The sequence below is a fragment of the Manis javanica genome, chromosome 9, assembly GCF_040802235.1.
Source record: "Manis javanica isolate MJ-LG chromosome 9, MJ_LKY, whole genome shotgun sequence".
Taxonomy (NCBI): domain Eukaryota; kingdom Metazoa; phylum Chordata; class Mammalia; order Pholidota; family Manidae; genus Manis; species Manis javanica.
The window spans coordinates 99,472,362-99,497,019 of NC_133164.1; the positions used below are offsets into that span (position 1 = coordinate 99,472,362).

Sequence of the window (24,658 nt, forward strand, 5' to 3'; positions counted from 1 at the left end):
TGTGCATTTGTGTATGGATGTATTTTGTTTGTTTTAGGCAATTTTTTTAGCTTCTCAGTTTCGGGGAGGCAGGCTGATTGTGACGTTATTGGTTTGGTGAAGGAAGCCAAAGAGGAGATGCAGGAGAGGGTGGCCAGGCTGAGAACATGTCAGTTTGCGAGCTCTTGAGAGTGGGATGGCAGCGGCTGCCACGGGTGCTCATGCTGCTCAGCCTCCGTGATCAAACTACTCAATAGCTATTGATCAGCTGCAGTCCCCTGGCGCAAGGAAGGAGGTCTAATTCAAGGGAGCACTGCATCATTATTGTGAGTAATTAAGGGTAATGCAGTAAAAGCTTCAATAAAGTTTGTTCAAAGTGACGTGTAATTTGAAATAACTTCCATCATACTGTCCCAGTAATGATTTTATAACCATATCAGATAATCTATACCTGAATAAGTCAGGCTCATTTTTCTGATCTACCTATTAAACCAACTTCTCGGGGAAATCATGCAATGTGTAGAGAATTCATGATTTCACTACTGAAACATGCCCCCCACCCAACCTTTGTATTTAAGATGAAACTATATTATTAAAGTAGATTATAAATTCTGTAGGAACTCAGTAAAACACCAAGAAAAACAAAATCTCTGTGGTTCTGCATGTGAAAGTCTAGAGTAGGAAAGATGGCAGAACAAGCAGGCATATCCTTTTTGTCCTCTCTCTCTCTCTTGCACAGGTGCACACACATGGTATTTTCTCATCTTGAATCCAAGGAGAAAAAAAGGCGCGTATTAGGGTTGCCATCACCAGATCTCAACTACTCATGGTGTAGCCCAGTTAGACTTAACAGAGGCAAACAGAGTGAGTGCAGTTCTTACTTTGTATATCTGGCAACAAAGCTGTTGCAGCATTTTCTCAAACCATAAGACCTGCCTTTTTAGAACTACCAGAGCCTATGAGTAAGTGAAATGTTTCATTTCCAGTGTTGATTAAGTGTTTAGAGTTTGCTTTTGAAGGCTGAGACTATTCGGTAAACCACTTAGTTATTAACCAAACTATCTGCCCAGTCAGAACTGACTGATACGTTTGGACCTTAAGCTTGAAAAATTACCTTTACAAATAAAAGAATGAAACCTTAATTCTAAAGAAACCAGAATGAAATCCGGTATCCTGGTAGCTATAGCAAAATGATGGTAAAAATTGCTTCTAACTCACAAATTCTAGGGTGCCTGATTTATCTCTTAACTAACTGCCATCTGTGGAGAGGGGCCCAGAGTAATGAAATAATATCCAGTTACAAAAAGCAATAAACAAGAGTTTAAGAACTGTAAAGTTACTTCTTTTACTTCCTTGTTGTCCTGTGTGGAATCATGATCTGAATCTCCTAACCAAAATAACAGGTCCATTCAGCCAAAAGTCTTGTCTTTCAAAAGAACCAAATAAGAGCAAATAAATGTGCAAGTTAATAGGATTTGGAACATCTAAGGGCTATAAGTACACAAATTGAAGAAGTCTTCAAATAGAAAAATAAATTCCTGCAAGTCTAGGTTAATCATTTAAAATATGCAGTAGAAACCCTCCAAAAAAAATGCTCTAGAGAAAATAAAGTTTTATTTTAAAAACAGATCATTCAGGTGGTCTGAAAAGTGCTATCTTTGGACCCATGTTAAAGCAGCACAGAATGAGGCTGTTTGCCCAGAGAGCTCAGCTAAATGCGAAGCTCCTGAAAAGCCCCTTCCCCTTGGCTCTGGCCATGAAGAGACCCAGCGAGGCTGGAAGCTGCTGTGCTTTCTGGAAGACCCTGCACACCCAAGGCCTTCTGAAAAACCTCCCAAATTTCTTTTTATTTTTTTGCCCAAAAAGGCGGAAATAGGTGCTTTTCTGATTTGACCTGGACATCCTGGAGCATTTGAGCTGTTCTGTCCCCATGGCCAAGGCTATAAACATCCAGAGAGGCATGTAACTTATCTGACCCCTGCCTGCTGCTCCAACCCCATCTCCGTAGAAATATCAACCAGAACTCCTTTGGAATTCCCACTGTCAGAGTATACTTTTCAGAAAAACAAAAACTCCTGTCAAAGATGCTTTCACCTCTTTAATGAGGAAACCAGCCAACAGGGTGATGCAGCTGGTCCAAAGGAAAATTAGAAGAATGTAGACATTGGGGAAAAAAAACATCAAACAAGATTGCTCAGTGAATGTCCTGATGGGCAATAAAACCATAACCTCTGGGCCTATCTTTTCTACAGAACAGAAATCGTTTGCATATTTTCTGGGCACAGTTCTGCAAGTTAACATTACCTGGCAGAATCTGGGCCTCTGATGAGTACTAGACAGCAAATCCAGCACAGCAACCTTTCCCCAGATAATTAATAATCCCTGGGCAGGCCTGCAAAAGGACACCCTGGGACTCTGCAAGGATACACACCCTTCCATTTGCCATGTTTCCAAGTTTTGACTCATTTCTCTTAATGCCACACACACAGCCCATGCAATGCTCTCGTTGAATGCATGTGTTCTTGCTTCAGATCACATTGAGGTCTCTGAGCTGCACTTACCAGCTGGGTGATCTCAGACCTCAGTGTTCACATCTGTAAAGTGGAGAAAAGCACACCACTAGTGGAGAGGATTGTAGTGAGGAATAAATGAGAAAATGCTTAGGAAATTCTTACCAGAGTACCTGGCACATAGGGAGCATTCAGCAAATGAGGCTAGTGTTGCTGCTCTGATTGTAGCTGCGATTATTGTTACTGCTGTTATCTGTGTTATACTCTGGAATGTTCCAAACTCCTCACTCAGCCACCCTCAAACCATTTGGATGGCTAGCTCATGATTATTCTTCAAGACTCAGCATAGGTGTCTTTAACTCTAAGAAGCCTTCCCTTATACCTACTTTGAGAACCACCCAATGGCCAAGTTGGATACCACATCCTCTGTGCTTTGTGGCTCCCTAAAAGCCCACTCATTGACCATTAATCCCTGTATTTAATAAGGTGTCTACACTCAAGCCTGTGTCCCATGCTATACTGTCTGCTCCGCTAGGGTCAGACCTTACTCAACTTTAAAACCCCAGTACCTTGCACTGAGGTAGGCCCACAATAATCATTAAATATTGGTCAAAGTGCATTGAATAACAACTGCTTCCTGCACAAAACCATCCGGTGCATGACAACACATACTCTAGCATTATGTACATTAGGGTCGAAAGGTAAATGATTTGTCTTTATTTGCCGTATGAGTGCCAGACACAGCAAACCATCCTGAGAATGTTCAGCAGAGAGAGCACCCTCAGAGGGACCTCTGGCACCTCCAGAATCTTCTATTCAGTGACGGCAGACCAGCTCCTGGCTAATCTACCAGGATGTCTCCCAGGGAAGATTATTTTCAAGTTAAAGAGTCATCTTATATGACATGATATATACAATAAATGAGTACATATTTATTCAGAGAAAAGAAGGATGAACACGTACACCTTAGTGTCTCCCTTCCCTCAGTGGTTCTGTGGGATTTTCTGGATGAGCCACTCAATGAAAAGTTGGAGATGACATGGACCTAGGCTTTAATTTAATTGTTCTGTGGCCAATTATGAATTTGAGTTTCCCAGGGGCAGCAACTATTTCCTACTTAGGTTTTTATCCCATGTGGTGAGTATTGAGTATCCCATGAATTCCCAGAACCTTGGGTTATATGGAAGGAAAATAAGAAAAGCGAAAGCCAGGAACACCACTATTCAGCAATTTGTAGTCATATTTGGGTGTCAAGAAACTTGCATAGTACTGGGTGCATAGTTAATACTCAATAAACATATCTGGACTTGATTTAGCTAATACTTTTTTCTCTCCAAAGCTGAGATTTTAGGAAAGACAGAAGGTTTAGTAACAGGTTTTAAAATGCCATGTCTGTGAGAAGTTTAACTCAATTCATCTTCTCTTAATGTTTTATACAGATTACGCTCCCAACCACCTCTTGCCACAGTCAGACCCTCTTAAAAATGGAGTAATGATAGTAATACACATTACCTTCTTCCCTCTGATAGCATCATCGCCCCCCATTGAGGCCCAGTGGGAGGTTTGGCTGCAAGCATCAACCGCAGGGGGGACTCAGGTGTGATTATTGTAATGCGGACTCCATGCTTGGCAAAATGCTGGAAAGAAAGCCTCCCATAAGTGAAGCGATTTCTGTTGAGATACTTATTTTATATCAAGTATTCAAGCTCCTCTTTATAAATGGGAGAGAATGAAAGGAGGCTGTTCCAGGGGGAGATTTTATGTGGCTCCGAACGAGAGGGCACAAATATTTTATGATTGGTTTTGAGATGAAAGTGGTGTGCCTGCTTTATTCACTGGCTCTTTCCATTTCCAGAAGTCTAATTAGATTGTTGGTTTAATGGTGGCAAGATAATTTAGTGGCAACTGAAAGCAACTGTGTTAATGAGAAGGGGGGACCATGCTTTGGGTTTCCTGTAATTAATGGAGAGTTTCTGAAAAACTTGGTTGCAGTGAAATTGGCATACCCAGCCCAGCTGTTGGGAAGGGGGCAAGGTCTTCCCTGCTCATTCCTGCAGAAATGGCCCCAGGCAACGGGAAAGAACTGTGTAATGAGGGTCATTAAGAGTGATCTTTAGCGGTCCAGGCAGGCTGCAGTCAGAAAGAGAGTAGAGACAGAGAAAGAGGGATAGAGAGAAAGGAGGCAGTGAGAGGAAATAGAGTAAGGATTGTGAGGCGGATGTGCACGACACAGACAGAGGCAGCATTCGCCTGTCCTCCCTGTTGTACCTCTAGGAGCCAGTGGAGTGATCCCAGAGCGTCCTCCCTTCTCTTACTGCTTAAACTGAAATTGACCAGACAAGTCTGAATTAGACTAGCCTAGAAGAGGCTTCTGTAAACCTCTTCATGCTGCTGAGTGAAGAAACTGAACCCAGAATGTTAAACTGCAGCACAAGTATTGCCTGAGCAGGAACTAGGAAATCTGGTTTCTTTCTGGACACCACACAGACATACAGTGGAAACTGGATTTGGAATTCAAGGACCAGGGTTATTATATGCAGCCTGCAGTACTTACTAATTCATCTCCTTAGGTTAGTCACTGAAACTGAGACTTCCGAGTCCTCATCAGTGAAATGGGAAAAGTAATTTCTGCCTTTTAGGCAGTGGTGAGAAAGAAATGAAATAAATGATGAAAATACCAATCACCTATTCAAAACAATGTATCACTTTTTATGTCCCCTCTCATGTAGCAAATGAAGTCATCATATCATGATTTAATCATGTTAAATCATAATTTAGTCATGCTGTGACTCAGATCCTAACATCCATTAACTATCTTTAGAAGTTTATCCTCACTCCCCACTTCAAATACCCTTCTCTCAGAGCAGAGTCGAAGCCCCCTACCTGTGAGGGTAGTAACTGCTATACTGAGCTCACCTCACTGGAAACTTTCTAAGGCTTCATTACAAATTGTCGAATATTTTTTGAGCACCTGCCATGCCAATTCATGCAAGTATGAGATTAGCACCTGCCCTAGGGGAACTTTCACACTATTTGGGAGGGCCTGACTCCAAAACATGAGATGACAGAGCAATATTAAAAAATGGATAGATTGAATAACAATCTCAGAAACTAACAGAGCTATCATTTAGCAATTGGCAAGTCATTAATTTCCAGCGAATGGTACTCAGGAAGTCTGGTGTTGAGATGACCTTCTAAGGGTGGATATCACCAAATCAGCAGACAGAAGCAGGAGCGACAAGTTCACATCCCTCTGAGACAGGAATGTGTGGAGAAAGAATAACCAATGAGGTCGGAAGAAAGGTCAGGGGTCAGAACACGGAGCACCTGAAATTCTAGAATGAGGTGCAGTGACACTTCTGAGGGAAACTGATAGCCAAATAACGGCCATGGACCAATGGCTGTCCGCAGTTGTATTTTGAATGGCCCACAGAGGGTTATACATTTTCTAAAACTAAATCAGATTTACATAATAAACAAGAGTTCTGCCATTTTGAAACTCAAACTATCTGGTAACTTTGGACTCTGATTCCTACTGGGTAACAATTGATTGATACAGAATAACATTTGCCCCTTTAGAGAAGCCATAGTGTCTTTAACTTCCCATGTCCTCTGTCTCCCCCCACCTTCCCCCATAACCCTAGTCAACTTCACTCCCATTGGCTGTGTGGCCTCCTGTAGGGAACCATTAATGGTGTTTAACTAGAGAAAACAGCAGAATCAAAAACAATGTGCAAGAACACCTAATCTAGCAGAAGTAACATGGGTAATCTGCAGTAATATCATGTGTTACTTAATTATGGAATTTAGGGGTTGGAAATAGCCTTTAAGATTATGGAATTGAGAGACATTTGGCACTCTGAAACTGTCAGTACTAGAAAACTAACAGAGATTCTCTCACTCTCTTGCTCCCTGTCTCAGTGCTTTCTTAAGGAAATAACAATAGAAACTGGCTTTTCTATTGTTGGAAATTAATAGAAATAGGGCATCCCTTGCTTGAATCTTTGAATTCATGACTTGTGAGATGCTCACTCTTGGGAAAATTATTTAACCTCTGGGCTTAAGTGTTCATCTGTACAACAGAGAGAGTGATGTCCTCATGTGGTTCCTATCACAATCAAGTGAAGAAACGTGAAATACTGCAGCCTTCGTGGTGGAGTATCTAAAACTGTCAACTGCTCCCCCTTTCCTTTAGTTTCACGTGAAAGCAGGAATATGCATTCCACTTGCCTTGTAGAGTCTATGATATGATACAAAGAGTCGAGGTTACAAAAGTAATTGCTGAATAAATGAATGCTTGAAAAAATATGTACACCTCCCAGCCAAGAGTAAAAGTCTTGTTCCCCACCCCCTCCTTGATATCTCTTTAAGAGAGGCCAGGTAGACTTCATATAAAAAAAGGAAGCATGAGTTTGGATTACCAATGGACAGTTTCAAAAGGCAGAAAGAAGGTACTAATGGAGGGAATTTCAACTGTTCAAGGATCCTAGCACTGTCTGTGAACACCCTGTGTGGCCTGGACCCAGGGCTTGCCCGGTTAAGATGACAGAGCTCAGAGCAAGAGAGTAAGCCTAAGATTACCTTTAAATTCAGCAGGGGATCGAGACCAGCCTCCAGCCATGTTCCTAGGTTGCTGGGTTTAGTTCCAATACTCAGAAACACTCTCCCAGGGATTATCTTGCCCTCCAATACCTGAAGATCTTTTGAGAGGACTTTCCGTATTTTGAAATCCAGTTTTGTTGGTGCCTAAATTGCCACAATCCTGGTCTTTGTCTCATGCATGTTGCCAGCGCTAAGTGATTTGGGCTTTACATATGGAAAGTTCATTTTGTTGTGTAATTAATGGGAAGCAGACTTTGGGAGGCTGATGATCCAGGCCCTTATTTATACGAGAGCATATGTCTGTGTTTTGTTTGTGACTCACTCTCTTACTCCATGCACTGCAACTTGGGTTTGTTTACACTAACTTTTCCTAGAATCCAAGCCACATGGTATATAAGCCAATAATTTATGGTCTCTAAAAGGGAAAGATGATGAATGAGCCTTTTCCTCTTAAATTGTCAGATCTTAAATCGAGGAAGGAGTATTTGCTGCTTTGAGTCTGTCTAAACTATATATTTGAAAAAAAAAAATGTAAGGCAATAACTTACCAAAAAAAAAAAAAAAAAAACCTACCAGTATAGAACTCAGAACTTGAATATAGAGATATTTGCCAAGAGAGCATATGACCACTAATAATAAACCATTATAATTCTGATCCAGATGTTCAACGGTGAAAAGACCACGCATATTCTCAATTCCCTCTCTCCCTCCCTTTCTCTCCATCTCTCTCATTTTTGGTGTTAGATAATTAATATGTATTATGTACATATCTCCCTTTTCCAAGGGCCCATAGTTTTAATGTGTGGGCTTAAATGTTCAAGCTGCTTTTAATGGCACTTAGTAACTTCCAAACTTGTTTTTGTCATAGAAACTCCACTCCTCGTATGGAATGGTTTGGATGTCAGTCTATATTTCACGGTACTTCAGTACCTTTGGTCATAGCTTAGATATTCCAAACAATTAATGGTGCTCTGAGGAGAGGAGAGCACAGCTGAAATATGTGAGGGTCTAATTTAATTTACAGTGATTTGGGTCTCCTTCAATAAATCCTTTCATATTTCACACACCAACTTTACAAAATAGAATGTAAGTGTTGGTTTAGGTCGTATCACACAGATTGATTTCAGTTCAAGTGAGTCTGCTGAGCTCTGTGCTGCTCACTAAGTGGAGGGGCATGAAATTGAGTGCCCAGCACAGTGCCTGGCACTAATGGGCTCAATCCGTACTTGTTCCAAGAATGAATAAAAATGCTTATGGAATGATCCTTGTCCCTTAAGAAAACACAAGAGGTAAAGGTAGATTATTCCCATGATCTTAATATAGGACAGACTATGTGAAGTGCCAATACAAAGATACAAGTCATATAGAGTGAACCAGAAAGATTAATGTTGAAATGAGGGTCCTCGATGGCTTTTAGGAAGAGGGCTTAATTAAACTGAATTCTAGCAGAAATTGGAAAGCACTTGGACCCACACCTGGTACTGTTTTGTGTTGTTTTCTTTTTGTCTTTTTTTTTCTTTCTCACTAGGGCAGGAATCTTGCCTCTGGATAAAAGAAATACGTAAGACTTTTTTCCCCAATTCCATGTCAGATGCAATATCCTCACAGAAATAAGAGTTGGATGCACACCTGTAGGCTATGCAAAGTTATTGTTTCTTGGATACATCCATCATCTACTAAGAAGACAGACACAAAAATACATGAAAGTCTAAAGCAATGGGTATAAATTGCATATTGCTTTTATGAAGAATACAGGGACACTTTGCCATGTAAATTGACAGTTTTATTTCTTGAAAAACTTCAGTGAAGAGAAAAACAATAGCCCATATTTAAGTCCCTTGCTTCATGCCCAGAAGGAGTTAAAGGGAGAGGCATTAATGTTGAGGATATTGAAACCCTCTGGAAATCCCTACAATCTGGGCACTCTTTGAGAAAACAAAATTAAGATTCAAAACTTCCACAACAGACTAGAACACTGGACTACAACCAATAAAATTAAACTTTGCAGATTTAAATAGCCGGCTTGTATTTAAGCTCAAAAACCAATTCCCGATGCAATGGCCAGGTTTGGTGGCAGTTTATATGAAAGCGTTTAAGGGGGTTAATTGAGCTTCCATTTAATGTGAGCCAACAGAGTGATATCGCTGCAAAAGAAAAAACTGTGTTTTTTAAATGTAGCTCTCATTAACAGAAGTGTAGTGCCTTGATCACAGAAATGAATCAACTCAATTTTTCTGCACTAATCACTTCATACTTGGAAAATCAGTTCAATTCTGGGCACAGAAGTTTGAGATGAGATTTGACAGTCTAGAATTCATCCCATATGAAACACAGATGAAGGAATTGAGGATGTCTAACCTAGAATTGAGAAAACCTGAAGGTGTATGACTATTTCTACAGAATCATATTTATTCAGAAGCAAAGGTCCTGCCAAGAAATTAAGAGATTTGTCTGGAAGCACAGAATGAAGAGATAAAAAGTCAAGGCTAAAGCCTTCATTTTCTGACGTCCTGGTTAATACATTTCCTATCTGATCATAAACAACAAACTTGAGTATTTAAGTAAATAAATGCGATTATTAAGACCAGACAGAAAACAAAATGTGGATACCTATCATTTGATGTAATGCTAGAATAGTTCAAGCATAGTCAACAAAAATTATTTCATCCAAGCCTCAATATTAAAAATGTGGAAATTTTCATACATCATGTTCGTCAACATCATTCTTTGTTCTTCCCTGCTTGTTTTTTTTTTTCTGAAATTTAAGGGAGAGAAAGAAAAATCTCTCACAACCAAGTATGAACATGCATCTACAATAGTTGGAGTATTATGTAAGGGATGGTATTTATGGTTAAGGATACAGCTATGCCACATTTGAGAGGAAAGAAAAAAGAAGTATAAAGAGCCCTTTGAGAGGGTGCGACCACCCCCGCCGTGTGACCACCTGGCATGCTGTGAGACTCAACAGATTTAGCGTCAAACTTTTTGGCGTTAACTGCATTTCTATCCAGCCTCTCAAATTGTCTAGTCAGTCTGCTGAGGCTTAAGCCACAAGCAATGTGCAAAAGCCAAAGTTGATTGGAACAGAGTAGGGCTCGGTGGCACTCACATTCTTCAGTTTCTGAGGGCCACCACTCCGAAGTCACTCCTCAAGGGCTTAAGAAGCCAATCTCGCCCTACTAAGCATCATCCCCAGAAAAACACCTAGACTTAAAAGCTTCTTCTGTGGATCTATCCTGGGCAATTGCTCCTGATGCATATGCATGGGGCACCCTATAAACAGCTACAGTTGCCACTGTTGCTAGTTTTCTGAGCTCTCTCCCTTCACCCAAAATCTCAGGCTTGCCAAAATCCAGGTTACCTGCTTTAGAGGTTCCCTGAGCAACCCAGCAGTGTTCTTACTCAGCTCAGGCACTTCCTGTAGACAAGATACTGCCTGTAAGTTACCATGGCTTTTATCTGTCCAAACCCAGAAGTGGTTGTCCCAAAACCCAGCTCATGAAATGACTGGCATTTTTTCCCCATGGTCAGGGAAGTCAAGGATTTTGAAAACCTAAGCACCAGGACCTCAGAACTGCCTAACCAAATAAAGGTTAGCATCAAACCCCATTCTAGAAGCTCTCCATAGACAGGTCACTCTACTGACTGCCATGGAACTACATGGAATTCCATTTAAGCTGCTCTGGGGAATATAAGATTAATGATATCCAGGCTTTGGTCCCCAGGAGCTTGCAGTCTGAAACAGTCCAGCAGGAAATACTAATCAAGCATCTACTAGGAAAAAGGAATGGTGCTCTTTGTTATGAGGTATGCAAAGAACACATGCTATCTGTCTTGTAGAAGCTCTAATGCTTCTTAGGCTATGCGCTCAGAGAAAGTGAAGATCTTGGATAAAATACTGAATGAATAAACTCTTCAGAAAAAGAAAGGGAAACTTTAAAGCAGTCCAAATTTTCGACCATGCAATGGTATCTCTAACTTAATTTTGAACAGTTACTCCATGTAAATACACAGGCAAAATATATGCTCTCATCATTTAAAATAAAAACTTTAAAAGGTTGAGATAAATCTGAAGTAAATACTATTTTTAAAGTAACTGTAAATTTTATTTAAATTTTTATTATTAATGAAACAAATAATTTCACTGTCATCAAAATCTTACACTAATTTAAATATTTTAATAACATTTTAGGGAGCACCAATTGTTTGAGCTTAAATATTTCCTTTTGAAAATATGGGAGTTTTTTAACACTTGGGTAAAGCAATTTGAAGGTCTGATTCCTAATTCAGTTTGTTTCAATACTTTTTAGTAGATGGTGTAGGTTAAAAGTATATTTCACATAAACATAGATCCAAAAGAAAGTGAATCACATTTCTTAAATCATAATACTATTTTTTTTCAACCCCATCCACCAATTAAACAAAGGTTTTTGTTGAAATTTGGCTAAGCAACTTCCTTATTAGCATCAGATGGACTTGAATATCAAAAGGCATTGCTTTTCTTAATGAGTTTAGATCTCTGAAATTCTCCAGTTGGAAATTAACACTGTTTACAGATTTTTTTTAATTTGAAGATTTAAGGGATTTTATAAGTTATAATACATAATTTTCAGCAACAGAATTACCAAACAATGGAAACATTGCCAATCAATTTTCAAAAATGCTGTCTCCATACTATGCTTCTTTCTAAAAGCAGTTACTCTCTTACCCATTTTACCCCAAAGGGACATTAAGTTTTTGCCTATTTTTTAACAACTGCTAGGTAACTTTCCTGACAGCCCACTGACAGCACAGAAAAAAAGAGAACATTTAGAACCCTTGTCTTTTTGTACAAGAAAATAGCCAAATCCATCTTTGAAAGTGGAACTCTTTCATGCAGTTTGTTGCAAGATAGCCAATAAAACTCTTGTGTGGTATATATAACATGTCATCAATATTCCTGATCTCATTGGAAAGTATTTTGAACTTTTTTTTTCTTTTTGAAGATTTTAATTTTCTAAATGAACCAGGAGGGCTGACCTGCGTTAGCATTTAAGAGTGTAGGGCATGACAACACCCTGAAAGTAATCAAATGATGGGGTATCCATCAATCCCTTAAACACATGTGGCCTCTCCTTCTCAAAGGAACCTCTGGCCCAACTATGACAGGTAACAAGTTATCTGATATTCAGCCCAAATAAGGACATCACCATTAACTCCATTTATTAAGCGTTAGAATGCTTAACTTAGTTCTCAGTTTTTAGATAAAATGTAAGTACTATAAAAAATATTTTTCTTGCAGCCCAGTCTTGCTTTCTCCTTGGGGAATATGTGCCCCCTTGGGAGGCTGCTGATTTAAAAGGGGGCCAGATCTGGAGTGGCAGAAATGCAGTGAGCGGTGTGAACAAGGTGGTAGAGGCTGAACAGTGTGAGGCAGGTTCCCAAGTCTCACCCCGGTAATGCCTCCTAGAGAATCTAGAGGAGATGCCCTGGGACACTTAGCATCTGGTGGCCTTTGCCACTTCAGAGCTCCCAGGGGGAAGCATGTGCGTGTGCACACCCCACTGCTTCTCCATCAGCCAGACTGCCCACTTCACCTCCTACCTTCACTTATCCCAGTGAGAAATGTTAAGTAGGAGCAAAGCACCAGGGCTCCCCTATGGAGATAGGATGTTCCTTTATAATAAAGTCCTGAGAGGTAGCCAGCCTTTAATAGCCAAGCAGTTATTGTAGTTCAAACATGGAAGTCACATGAAAAAAAAAAGACCCAAACTGTATTAAGATGACTTCAAGAACAGAATGGAAACACCTTTATAGAGTGGCAGATCCCCACATCTGCTAACCCTTAATTCTAAATTACAGCTTTCAAACTGGAAAGCCATACTGTAGTACTTGTGCTGACGACCAGAAGCAGCTCAGATGTGCTCTGCCTCGCAGAGGCCTCACCAGCAGAAGCAACTTGCCATTCTTTTTCAGAAGAGCTTTTAAGGCCAGGATTGTAAAAGACTAATTTAAATTCTGAGAAAGGAGGAAGAAAGTTTGCATGCCAAGGCAAGTTGCTTCATACATCCTATTAAAAAATAAAAAGCAGCATTAGGAAAACAAGAAGTCATTACTGAGCTATACACAAAGTACAAAAAAAATGCAGTGTATATGGAAGAACATTAAACAGTTAAATTCCCTTGAGCTTATATTTTCTGACCACATACTACATACCAGATCATGTACTGCTGTGTGCATGAGCCTGTACGAGGGATCCTGGGAGTACAGAGAAAAGACATGGTTTTGCCTTCGAAGAATCTTCTAACATGGATCAGCATATAATGTGGTTCACATGGCAGCTCTCTACCTTGGTTGAGGCAGACGGTACTGTAGCCCTGTCCTGGAAGGCTGTTCAACTACAGACAGCTCAACAGTCCCTAATATTTCTTCACCTCCCCTCAGGGATATTCAAACATCAAGAAAAATTCTAATGAGTCTAGAGATAAATCTGCCTTCCTCTACAACCCACCCCAAACTTGTTGTTAAACTAGGATGTGTCTTGCGCATAGGCCAAATACAGTCTCTAAACCATTAGCACCTATTTCCTGGGAACCTTCTGTATAACTAAGCCTCGTTAGCAAATACCTTGCTCATAGTGCCTACACTGTATCTACAAAGTCAGTGTGCATAAAGCAGGGCTGTTGTCGAATCTGATTATCATAAAAGATGTGGCAAAATCAACAAATGCTGATGAGTCAATCCTCTGATAATGGGAGTCAAGAGACAGAAAATCTAGATCTGGACCAAAACCAACTCAGCCATTTGCATGGCGATTTTAAATACAGACAAAGGTCTAGAGGATGATTTGCATTTCAGAGTTATGAAGAAATGAATTTGCATTTTGCCTTGGCCACTCATAATTATTTTTTAAAACTGACAAAGAACAAGCAAGATATAGGACAGTTACAGGAAGGAAAGCAAATATGGAATCAATCTTGCTGCAAGAGCCCAGAAATCACTGTGTAATAATGAAACAATTTAAAGAGAGAAAAATCTGAAAACATTTAGAGAGACAGTGAAATCACAAGCAATAAGGAAAAAGATTTGTGAATATCAAACTCTGCCGAGTCCAACATCCTCCCCCATCCCACTAGGGTTTCAAAATTATTAGATGAAATAAATGTTGTAGAAAGCCACTTCACATTTGGGAAGGCAATTTATAATGAGTATAGAAAAGAATTAGAGCTATCTTTAAATTTAGAAGGGAACTTTGAGAGCATCTAGTCTAACTGTCCAATGTACTAGATGAAGAAAGAAAGGGGCTAAGAGGTTCCTCCTAGTTCAGCTTGGTTTCAGCTGCCCCACAGAGGCCTTCCTACAGCCTTGTACTCTGCTACTGTTCATTCACATACAGGGATAATGAACCTGAACTATAAGTTTGGACAATACATATAAAGACAAAACAAAATTCAGCTGTTGAGTAATGTGAAAACCCCCCCTAAGATTACAATGTCAAAAAGAAAGAGGGATACTAAGTCCTAGCACCTGATGCCATCAGTGAAATTGGGCCATGACACATGTTTATGCGGTTGGTCACAGCATAAAACCCGGAGCACTCATTCATTTTCCCATCCCATTAGCAGGAGGGTAGTTACCAGCAGGAGTTTTCTAGGGAGATGATACATTCCATTCACTGAGGACAGTTCTTAACCTTCTAGAATTATGTAGGCCAAATAGAGGGTGAAAAACAGAGCAGCCTCCAGTCCTAAGATTCTAAGAAACACCTTCTATTTTTTAACCATGTATTATGGAAATGTCAAGTATATACCAAAATAGACAGGGTAGCACAATTAATTTCTGTGTCCCCATCACTCAGCCTCAACAAAATCAATGCACAGTCCATCTTGTTCTATTAATACTTCCATTTACCTCCTCCATTATTATTTTGAAGCCAGTCCTAGATCATATCATATGATTTCATCTATAAATATTTTACCTTGTATTTCTGATAGATACTTTACAAGAAATCACAAGGCAGTTGTCACATATAAGAAAATGAACAATAATTATATAGTATCATGAACTGCCCAGACAGTATTCAAATTTCCTTGAATTTATGAAATATGATCTTTTGATTGTTTGTTTAAATTGACAACCAAATATGGTCCTTTTATCTCTTAAGTCTCTTTTAATTCACAGTTCCACCTCCCCCCCCTCCCTTTTTCTCATTGTCCCTTATTTGTTGAAGGCACCAGGTTTTTTGCCTAGAGTTTCCCACAGTATGTGTTTTATAGAATGAATCCCAGTGTACCCTCTATATTTCATGGTGGTCAGGTCTAGAGTCGAGCTGCCCAATACGGTAGCCACTAGTCACATGCAGCTATTAAAATTAAAATTAAATTAAAAATTCCATTTCTCTGTCACATTAGCCACATCTCAAGTGCTCAGTAGCCACATGTGGCTAGTGGTTACTGTATGCAGCACAGATATAGGACATTTCCACCCCTACAGAAAATTCTATTGGACAGTGAGCTATGCTGAAGGCTTAATGAGGTCCCATGTGTTGCTTTGGAAGAAAGAGATTTTGAAATCCCGTGTACCCAGCCTGAGGCTCACAGCTGATCTTCTCCATGGTGGTCACTTTAAACCTCAACACCTGGACATTGAAAATGAAACAAAAATTCAAGGGATCTGTGCATTTTTAAATTCCGTAAGTGGTATATTTAGAAATAATTTTATTTGCTTTTTTATTTATTTCATTTGCTTTTTTAATTCAACCATGTTGATCTATTAATATATTTTTTATTCCTTTTAACAGATGTATAATATTCCATTGTTTGCCTGTATCACAGTTGATTATTATTTTAATAACATTTAGATTGTTTTCAATCTTCTGAACTTCAGGGAACATCCTTGAACATCCTTGACCTCCTGTTACAATGAGTAAAGGAGGCAACCTGGACATCAAGTCACTGGAGCACTAAGCCTACCCTTCCTCTAGAAGTTACTGCGTAATCACTCTCCAGATGATTATGCCAGTTTACACTCCGGCCAACAGTGTGCAGGCATTCCCCCCTAGTTAACGTAATGTCGATATTAGGCAATTTCATTTTTTTTATTAGACATCAATGTTTACCAATTTGGGTTCATTTATATGCAGTAGAAGTATAAATACAAGCATGGAAAGAGAAGGGATTGGAATTGAGAGGGAAGCACTGACATAGCTGCATCTATAGTGTTTTCTTTCTTCAAACAAATTAAATATATATGGCAAAAAGTTAATGTTTATGAAATGTGAATGCAGATGCAAAGGAGTTGGTTATATTTTTAGCACTGTTTGATAGGTTTACATTACTCAGAATTCTTATTTCATAATCATTTTTTCAGTGCAAGGGATTAATAAAAAATTATGCAACATATAACAAATGACTGGGAATGATTTTATCAAATAGGTTATTTTGTTTTTGTTATTTCATGCTAAATAGAAAACAAGAAAGACAATCCATTGGTTGTCTTTGCCCCAAATGTCCTCCAGCTCATGGAATTTGCCATTCAAGTTTTACTTGCTCAAATATTGCCAATTACTTGCCCAAAATGAGAGGTTATATCTGCCTCCTGTATTATATATCACATAGCATTTTCCTCCCCTGTGGATAATATAAACTAAAGAAAGGGTAAAGTGCAAATGAAACCTCTATTTGAAATAATGCCGGAAGTTTTGTGGAGTATTTCTGGCTAGTTTTCATTTACTCATGAACTGTACGGACAAGGTAAATTGCTTGGTTCTGGCAGGGAGGCCTGCTAACTCTTGACCATCGCTATATTTGCAATGGTTGCTTTAAAAATCCAAACCAGAAATCTTTTAGAAAAAAATATGACTATAAGGCAGCAATGATTAATGCAATTTATCATCACTCCAAAAACAGCTTTTAAATCCCCTCCGTGTAAGCACCATGCTCTGCTCTGCGAGGGACATGGAGACACAGAAATTGGTCCTTTCATCTGAGACCTTACAATTGAGCAGCTTTTCCTTTTACAACACTAACGACAAACATTTTATTTTGGTAGTTAGAAGCTCCCTCTGGCTTTGTTCTATTTTTATCTGTGTAACTTACTTTAAAGATTGTTCAGTAGTTATTTATTGCTCAGTAAGTCTTAAAATGACCTTTGGCCAAAAGCAGTAACATTTTGACCTGTCCTGGGGAACTCAGCCTCCCACTGCATGAAACTAGGGACATACATAACTTCAAATAAAACCCCCCTGGAGATCTGTGTTGGGCACAGCATTGAGTAAATGAGGAAAAGCAGAGAAAAGAATGAAGCGGGAGTGTCCAAGAACAAGGGAGAGTGGTGCCCATGATTTCAGCATTTTTTCCTCATTTCCTGTAAGATACTTAATCTGCTTCTCCACTAGCAGTTGAAAGAATATGGGATGACACAAAACCATGATGCTAAAAAGAAACACATTTCCTTTCAGGCCTGCAATGTTCAGTAGGGTCAGTGTCTTTCACATGGGCTTCTTTGGGGGTTGAGCATTTAGTTAGTTAGGGTAGATCACAGAAGCAAAGAACTAAGTGAAACACACTTCTTACGTTTATAAATGGCCAGAGGGAAGGGCTGGTGTGACAACGGGCAGCAGAGAATGTGTGAGTGCCCACGTGTGAATATGTACACGTGTACGTACATGTGTGCTGCTCATGAACAACACTGAAGGAAGAAAAAATCACCTAAAGGTGGAAAAGTCTGCTACGTCTTGAAGCCATTCACACTTTATGGTGTCTGAACTTCAAAATGAAGCAGTTTTGAAGGCTATTTAGTGGCGGCAGTATGGGACTTCCTGAGACTAGAAGTTCGGCTCATAAAACAGAGGCGCATCTGGCCACCAGGATGTGAAAAGAGCTCTTTGCAAACAACAGCCCACTAGCAGGAGTGTAAATAATTCAGAAGGACCTAGCTGGTATTTCCCTTGGGGTTCCCAGAGGATGAACTGTCGGGAAGGACTTGGTCAATTGGACACCATCAGGCAACTTGACCAGTCCAGAATATTGGGGGAAAAACTTTAGAAAGAAGATGTCATCCCCAATAGATTGTTCCAAAAAATAATCCTCTTTTCTGTCAGTAGAGCAGGGGTAAAAATAGAATAGGTTCATTACATATTCCAGTTCATCTCAAGGTATTTCTTTTTTAAGGTTGAGAATACATATGAATAATCCAGATTACTTGTGATAAAAGGCTATTTGTAACTTTTTTTCATTCAGTATCATCTACAAAAAAAGGAAGGCTAACCTAATGCTAATTTGAATCAGATCAAATACCAAAGGTCTGAACAAAAAATGAAAGCAGTGATGGGAGAAAGTAGTGGGAAAATGTGTATTGATTCTGACCTTGACTCCAGTGGTGGATCTTCCTACATAGGGTAAGCCTCAGTTTCCAAATCTTAAAAAGGGGAATAAGAGTATTTTAGGGGATTGTTGTGATTATTGAAACAATATAAACAAAATGTTCTGTACACAAAAGATAGGCAACTGATGTTTATTTTTAGTATTTTTCATTTTAATAAGACCAAGAATAAATATTGGGTATCCAGCCATATCCATAGCATTAATTTTCCAGAACCTACATAGCCAAACAGAATGCCAGGTGCCACTGACCAGGCCAGATTTAAGGCTGCTGGCTTCCTATGCTCAGCTTCTTCTCTGTTCCCCTCCTGCAGCCAGTTCCTCACTTAAGAAGCGATTTAAGCGGCGGGAAATCGAAGCCATCCAGTGCGAGGTGCGCAAGATGTGCAATTACACCAAGATTCTGTCCACCAAGAAGAACCTGGACCACGTGAACAAGATCCTGAAGGCCAAGAGGCTGCAGAGACAATCAAAGACAGGCAACAACTTCGTCAAGAAGCGGAGAGGGCGACCCCGAAAGCAGCCCAACCAGTTCGATGAGGACTCCAGAGACCAAATGCCGGTGCTGGAAAAATGCATCGACCTTCCCAGCAAAAGGGGTCAGAAGCCGAGCCTGAGCCCGCTGGTCCTGGAGCCCTCCTCCAGCCAAGACACCATCATGGCCACGATCGAGGCGGTGATCCACATGGCCCGGGAGGCACCGCCCTTGCCGCCGCCGCCCCCGCCCCTGCCACCGCCCCCGCCGCCGCCGCCGCCGCTGCCGCCGCCGCCGCCGCTGCCCAAGGCGCCCCGCGGAGGAGGGAAGAGGAAGCACAGACCTGCTTCGGCCGCTCAGCCCCCGCCGCAGCCGGCCGCGCAGCAGCCCCTTCCCCAGGAAGAGGAGGTGAAGGCCAAAAGGCAGAGGAAGTCCCGAGGGAGTGACTGCGATGTCCTTCCCTAGGGGGGGTATGGACGTCTGAACCTGGGGCTGCGGGAACGGACACGTTAGAAGTGCAGTGAGCCGGGCGCGGCCGAATCCCCGCAGCAGGGACACCGATGTGCTTCTCTCCAGAAGCTGGGCAGGCAGAATCGGGTCAGATGACGGGGCTGAGCCATCAGGAGCTCTTGGGAAAGCAAAGCAGGGGGACGCCTTCTAAAGAAGCTTGTCTGTGCTTTACAGCAGTTCCTGGCCAAGCGGCGCTTGAGTATGACTGGGTCCTTTCCAGGCTAGCGGAAGACCCAAGGAGGAGGAGAAAGCTGGCCCGGCGTCCACTCCGACAGCCACCTGACCTCCGCGTCCAAGGTGCGCCCTTGATTCCGTTTGCTGGCCAGGAAAATGGAAATGGAAACGCCCTCCATTAGGAAACATTCCAAGGGGAAAAAAGCTGCAAATTTCTCAACTGGCTTTGTTGCAACCCACTTATATTTAATTGGTTTTAGTTCTTTCGGTTTTTCGAGCTCAGCTAGGCTTTGGGGCACCAACATCATCTTCAGGTGGCCTGATTTGGTTAACCGTACAGTTTCTCAGATGGATTCATCATCAGAAGGTGGAATTCTCTTGATAGGCAACCTTAGACATTCATTCATATGCTTCTGTAGCCTCCTCTGTCCCACTCATTGATACTTAGCATCATCTGTTCCTATTTTTCCTTTGTCCATTGTACTTCCATATACCTTTTCACTAACTTGCTGCCTTCTTTTCCTTGGTACCCACCTAAATAATGTAAACCTTACCTGTGTTGTAACGTTCACCCTTGGCATGCTGTCCCAAGGAACTTGGCTTTGAATCCCAATCATTGTGAAACAGATTCTCAGTATTGATAGAGCCTTTTTAATAAGTGATTTAGAGCAGCCAAGGACATGTTGACCCCGGTGTCAACCAGGTTATTTTTATACTTAACACATGTCAGCAGAGAATAGGCAGAATAAAATGGTTGTATTAACCCCCAGCAAATGGAATAACTGATGGATCACCAAAAACTGAAACCCCAGACCCATGAGACAAGTGTGTAGCAATGCCTTGGTATGTGATTTTTTTGTTTCATACAACTAACTGTCATAGGTCATTTACAAAAGGAAACAGACAATAGAAGTCCATTATCTCTTAGTAATTATTTCTTAAAAGCAAATGGGAGTAAGTGTTCTTATCTGAAAAATAAAAATGCTCAAAGGGTATCACCACTCCAATTGTATCAAGCCACCTTGGACAAAGTATCCAAATTGTGGTTGCCTTAATAAACTAAGACATTTTTGTACATAATGTAATTATAAATTTATCAGTCTGCATGGATGCAAACTGTGTGTGACAAATCGTCTTTTTAAATGGTCAATTTCAACTGTACATTTCTCATCCAAGTTGTACTTTAGCCATTGGTTTAGCGTGGACAGATATTCCAACTCCATTATCCATTTCCACAGCCCAAGTAAAACATGTTCAAAACACTCAGAATGAAAATGAACTTATTCCATTGCCGTAGATGTTTTCTAAAAGTCAGATGTGGAAATTTCAAATAAGTATTTTCAATTTCCCCCCTCACTTCCTCCCCATACCTTCCTGAAGACATCAAACACCTGGCATGGTAGATTATAAAAAGAGAGTCACTGAGAGACAGAATTACATTTTCTAATGGGAATTAGAATATCTGTTGTACCTCCAAATTAAGTTTCTTTACAGGAAGTTAGGACCAGCTGGAAATTGTATTATCACTTCAGAACACAACATTATTTCCTTAGAGAGATGAATGTTTGTTAGTAACATAGGAGAATAAGGGATGGAGTATCTTTGGAAGTAAATTTTAAAATCCCAATATATGCCTGCAAATATCACCACTCTATCATGGCACCAACAGTTGGTTGGAATTACCCACAGAGCCATCCTATTCTGCACTGTCACCATGGACTTCACATTATTTGCTGCCCACTAGGTCAGTCACATTTTATCCCAGCAATATGTAAGTTTAGAGGAATGCATCCTCCTGTACTTTAAAGCTTATATCATAGATACTCAGTTTGTGACCTAGGTTGACCTTTGGCATTTCACGCAAGTTGAACAGCAAAATCAAACCAGCCACTTTCAATTTGTCATCCCCAAGCCATGTCTGAGTGGTTCCAAAGTCACTCAAGAGGAAGGTTTAAATTAGCCCCTCTCACCCCACCATTGCTATGAAAGAGCAACCATTTTCATTCCAATTAAGCCATAAAGAAGTTTCTCTCCTGTTGGATTTTGAAAATCATTTCTTTTTTTTTTTTTGCCCTTCTTCTTTTCGGCCTTTTACTATTTCCCCAACCAAGTCTGCAAGCAGACAAAATCTCCCTGCAGAGGGGAAGGAGCTGGCATCTACACTTCTTAAAGAAGGACCCAAAGCTTAATTGGCATTAACCTCAAGTAGGTAAGAAATTTCAAATAACTTTAGTATACACTAGAATTTCCAAGCCTATGAAAGGTATTCCCGGAGAGAGACAGCAGAGTTACAGCTTATATGGAAAACTTAAGACTTGAGGAATAGACTGGAAAGCTGCAGAGAACCAAAGCTGAGACCTGCTAGTGAGCTTGGAGGTGTAGGCAACCCAGTTGCCAGTACAGATTCCTCTCTCCTCACCCAGCCCCTCCTTCAATATCGCATTGCTTTTTTCTTTTTTTACTTTTGTTTCTGCTAACCTATGTCATCCCAGTACAACCATTTCCTCATTTTCTAACTACCCCCTCTCCATTAGCCTCTCCTGTCCAGCCTCAACATTGGGCCAGTCCAGTTTCACATGTTGTTGGTTGGAGAACCGGGATGAGCACCCAGCTCCCCTGACCTGCATTGCGGAGGACTCTAGCCACCAACACTGCCTCCTGGAGCTGTGTTTTTGTTTAGAGATGTCATTTGGGATGCATGAGATCTGTAAACAGCGCCATAGATTTATTTCATAATAAGAGAAATCACTTGGTTTTCTTTTTCTTTTTTTTCTTCTGGAATACTTGCCTACAGAAGGCAGGCTTGAACCCACTTACCATTTAGAGAGTCTGATGAGGGATAAGCAAGGGATGAAATTGAGATATAAAAGCCTTGCTGAAAGTGATGATGGGTCTCTGATCCACCTTCATAAGTGGCTGGGGAGCCACTTGCTTTTACGCCTCACCTCCAATGAGAGCAACAGAAGTTTACCTTCCTCAGATAAAATGGCTCTGGCCACAAACCAAGGAAGACAGGTCGAAGGAAAGGAGAGCATGTCAGGGGCTGTGTGATATGGAAGGAATAGGACTCAAAAGCCACTGACAGTGCAGAGTAGGTGACTAAGGACTGACAGAGGATTAGCATGTTAACTTGACTGCTGTTGGGAGTGGGAGGCAATGTTCGGTGGCAGTCATAATTTGTGTCCTGCTCATTGCTGGATCTATAAATATGATAAGCAAGTGGTGACAGAATTATAGTATAAGGTGATGTACTACATGCAGATCATAAAGGATTTGGTTTTAGTACTTGAGTAGAAAATCCCACTCCTACAGCTTATTACTCAACAATATTCAGATAATGAGTTTGGGGAGAATATTTTTTCCCTACCACTAGGAAGATTTACCTGGGAACTGTCTAAAGACCGTACATATATTTCCAAAGCCTTTAAATGCCAACTGTAGCATGGAGGAGGGGGGTTGGCAGAAGCCAAAATGCCTCAAAAGCCATGTAAGTGTTACATTGTGGGGTTTTCAGTCCTTCTCATTATGGAAAAGTAAATAAACATAGATTACTCTCAACAGTACCCTATAGAATCACAATGGTTCAAATGCCACAGCTTACAGATAACGTCATCACAGTGCCTAGAAACTCAAACTGTAATATACCATAGCATTTTCTTGGTGTTTTTTAAAGTTTCTTTCCACAATACAAGGCACCCCTGCCTCTTGTTTCTTAGAGAGTTCACCCCCCTGATGAGTCTTCCTTCTTTGTTGGACTCGGTCACTTGGGGAACAGTCTTAGAAGCACATATCAACCAAGGAAGAAACTTCCTGGATCTCTATTGCCCACTTGCCCAGATATAATAAACACTAAAGGGGGGAAAAATTGAAAAAGGCTGCCATGGTCAACACAGAAGGGCAGTTCCAACCTAGGTTGGTGTCTTTCTTTTTCTTCCTTTTTAAAAAAATCTATTTCTTAAATAATAATAAGTGCACATGATGTGTTAAATATGTATATATATATTTCAAAAGAAAAAATGGGGCACAAGATTGTCTTACAAGTCGTGCTGGCTAATTTTTAGTTTGTATTCATAAGTGGTTTTTAAAAGCCTTTTTTAAAGTGTAATTTGCATGTTCTACTTTGACTGTATGTAAACATATTTTAGAACAAAAAATGTATTTGTATTTTATTGAATATAGAGGCAAGAAAAATTGTACATTGTTTGAAATGTTCTTTTTGTAACAGTTTTTATTCATAAAGCATTTTTGTACATTTAAAATGAACATGGACTTGCTGTTATTTGAGGCGTAGATACATCTGGCATGCTTTACTGTCATGCTCCTCCATGGTCTTAGATGTTGGGTTTTAAACATTTTTTTCTAAAAGAAAGCTCAGTCTTTTTTGCTACCAGATCAGGTTAGCACAGTATAGAGCACTTAACTATTAAAAAAAAAAGTTAATCCTATTCATATGTTATTCATTGTGTGAAATTAAAGGCATTCAATTCAGTCTAACATGAGTTGTGAATTCTTTTGTTTTATTTTCCATCTGGTTCACATCACTGAGGAGTTTAATAGCATTTGGGGGGTCTTTGCTTGCACCAACTGGATATAGAATCATTGAGAAAATTCTAACCAAATCTCCGCCTTTTGTATGAATCTGGGAAGTACATCGTAGGCAAGATTTGTGTCTGATTTACTGGGTTACTATTCAGAATATATTACACCTGGATGGAAATCCAAGGCTGATTCAAACAACCAGTCAGACCTCTGCTGAAAAGAATCAAAGACGTTAGAGACCATGCTAAATATTTAGACCCATCCTGTCCTAAATTTTTAGAAGAAAATAATGGACAAGGATTAAGTTTTCTTACTAAATATCCAATGATGTCATATAATTTGAAGGATGGATTCCTGGCTGGATGTAAAGTTTGAAGTAATAGGAAAGGCTATTTAATCAACCACAGACAGTCATTGGTCACCTACTCAAAGTCTACCACTCTGTGCAAGAACTTAAGGGCAGTGGCCAGGAATGCACAGTCTTGCTCTGAAGGAACATACCAAGGCTG

At 40.3% G+C, this 24,658-nt stretch overlaps 1 protein-coding gene across 7 annotated transcripts in view; it reads left to right on the forward strand.

Annotated features, from left to right (window-relative positions):
- Positions 1-24,104, forward strand: part of SETBP1 (SET binding protein 1) — a 346,243-nt gene extending 322,139 nt beyond the window's left edge. For 6 of the 7 annotated variants that reach the window (XM_037017050.2, XM_037017040.2, XM_037017036.2 and 3 more), the window contains one exon: positions 18,766-24,104. In XM_037017050.2, the coding sequence (XP_036872945.2) occupies positions 18,766-19,391 (626 nt within the window). In that variant the 3' untranslated portion in view covers positions 19,392-24,104. The other variant, XM_037017054.2, reaches the window with a different exon arrangement.
- The last annotated feature ends 554 nt before the right edge of the window (positions 24,105-24,658 follow it).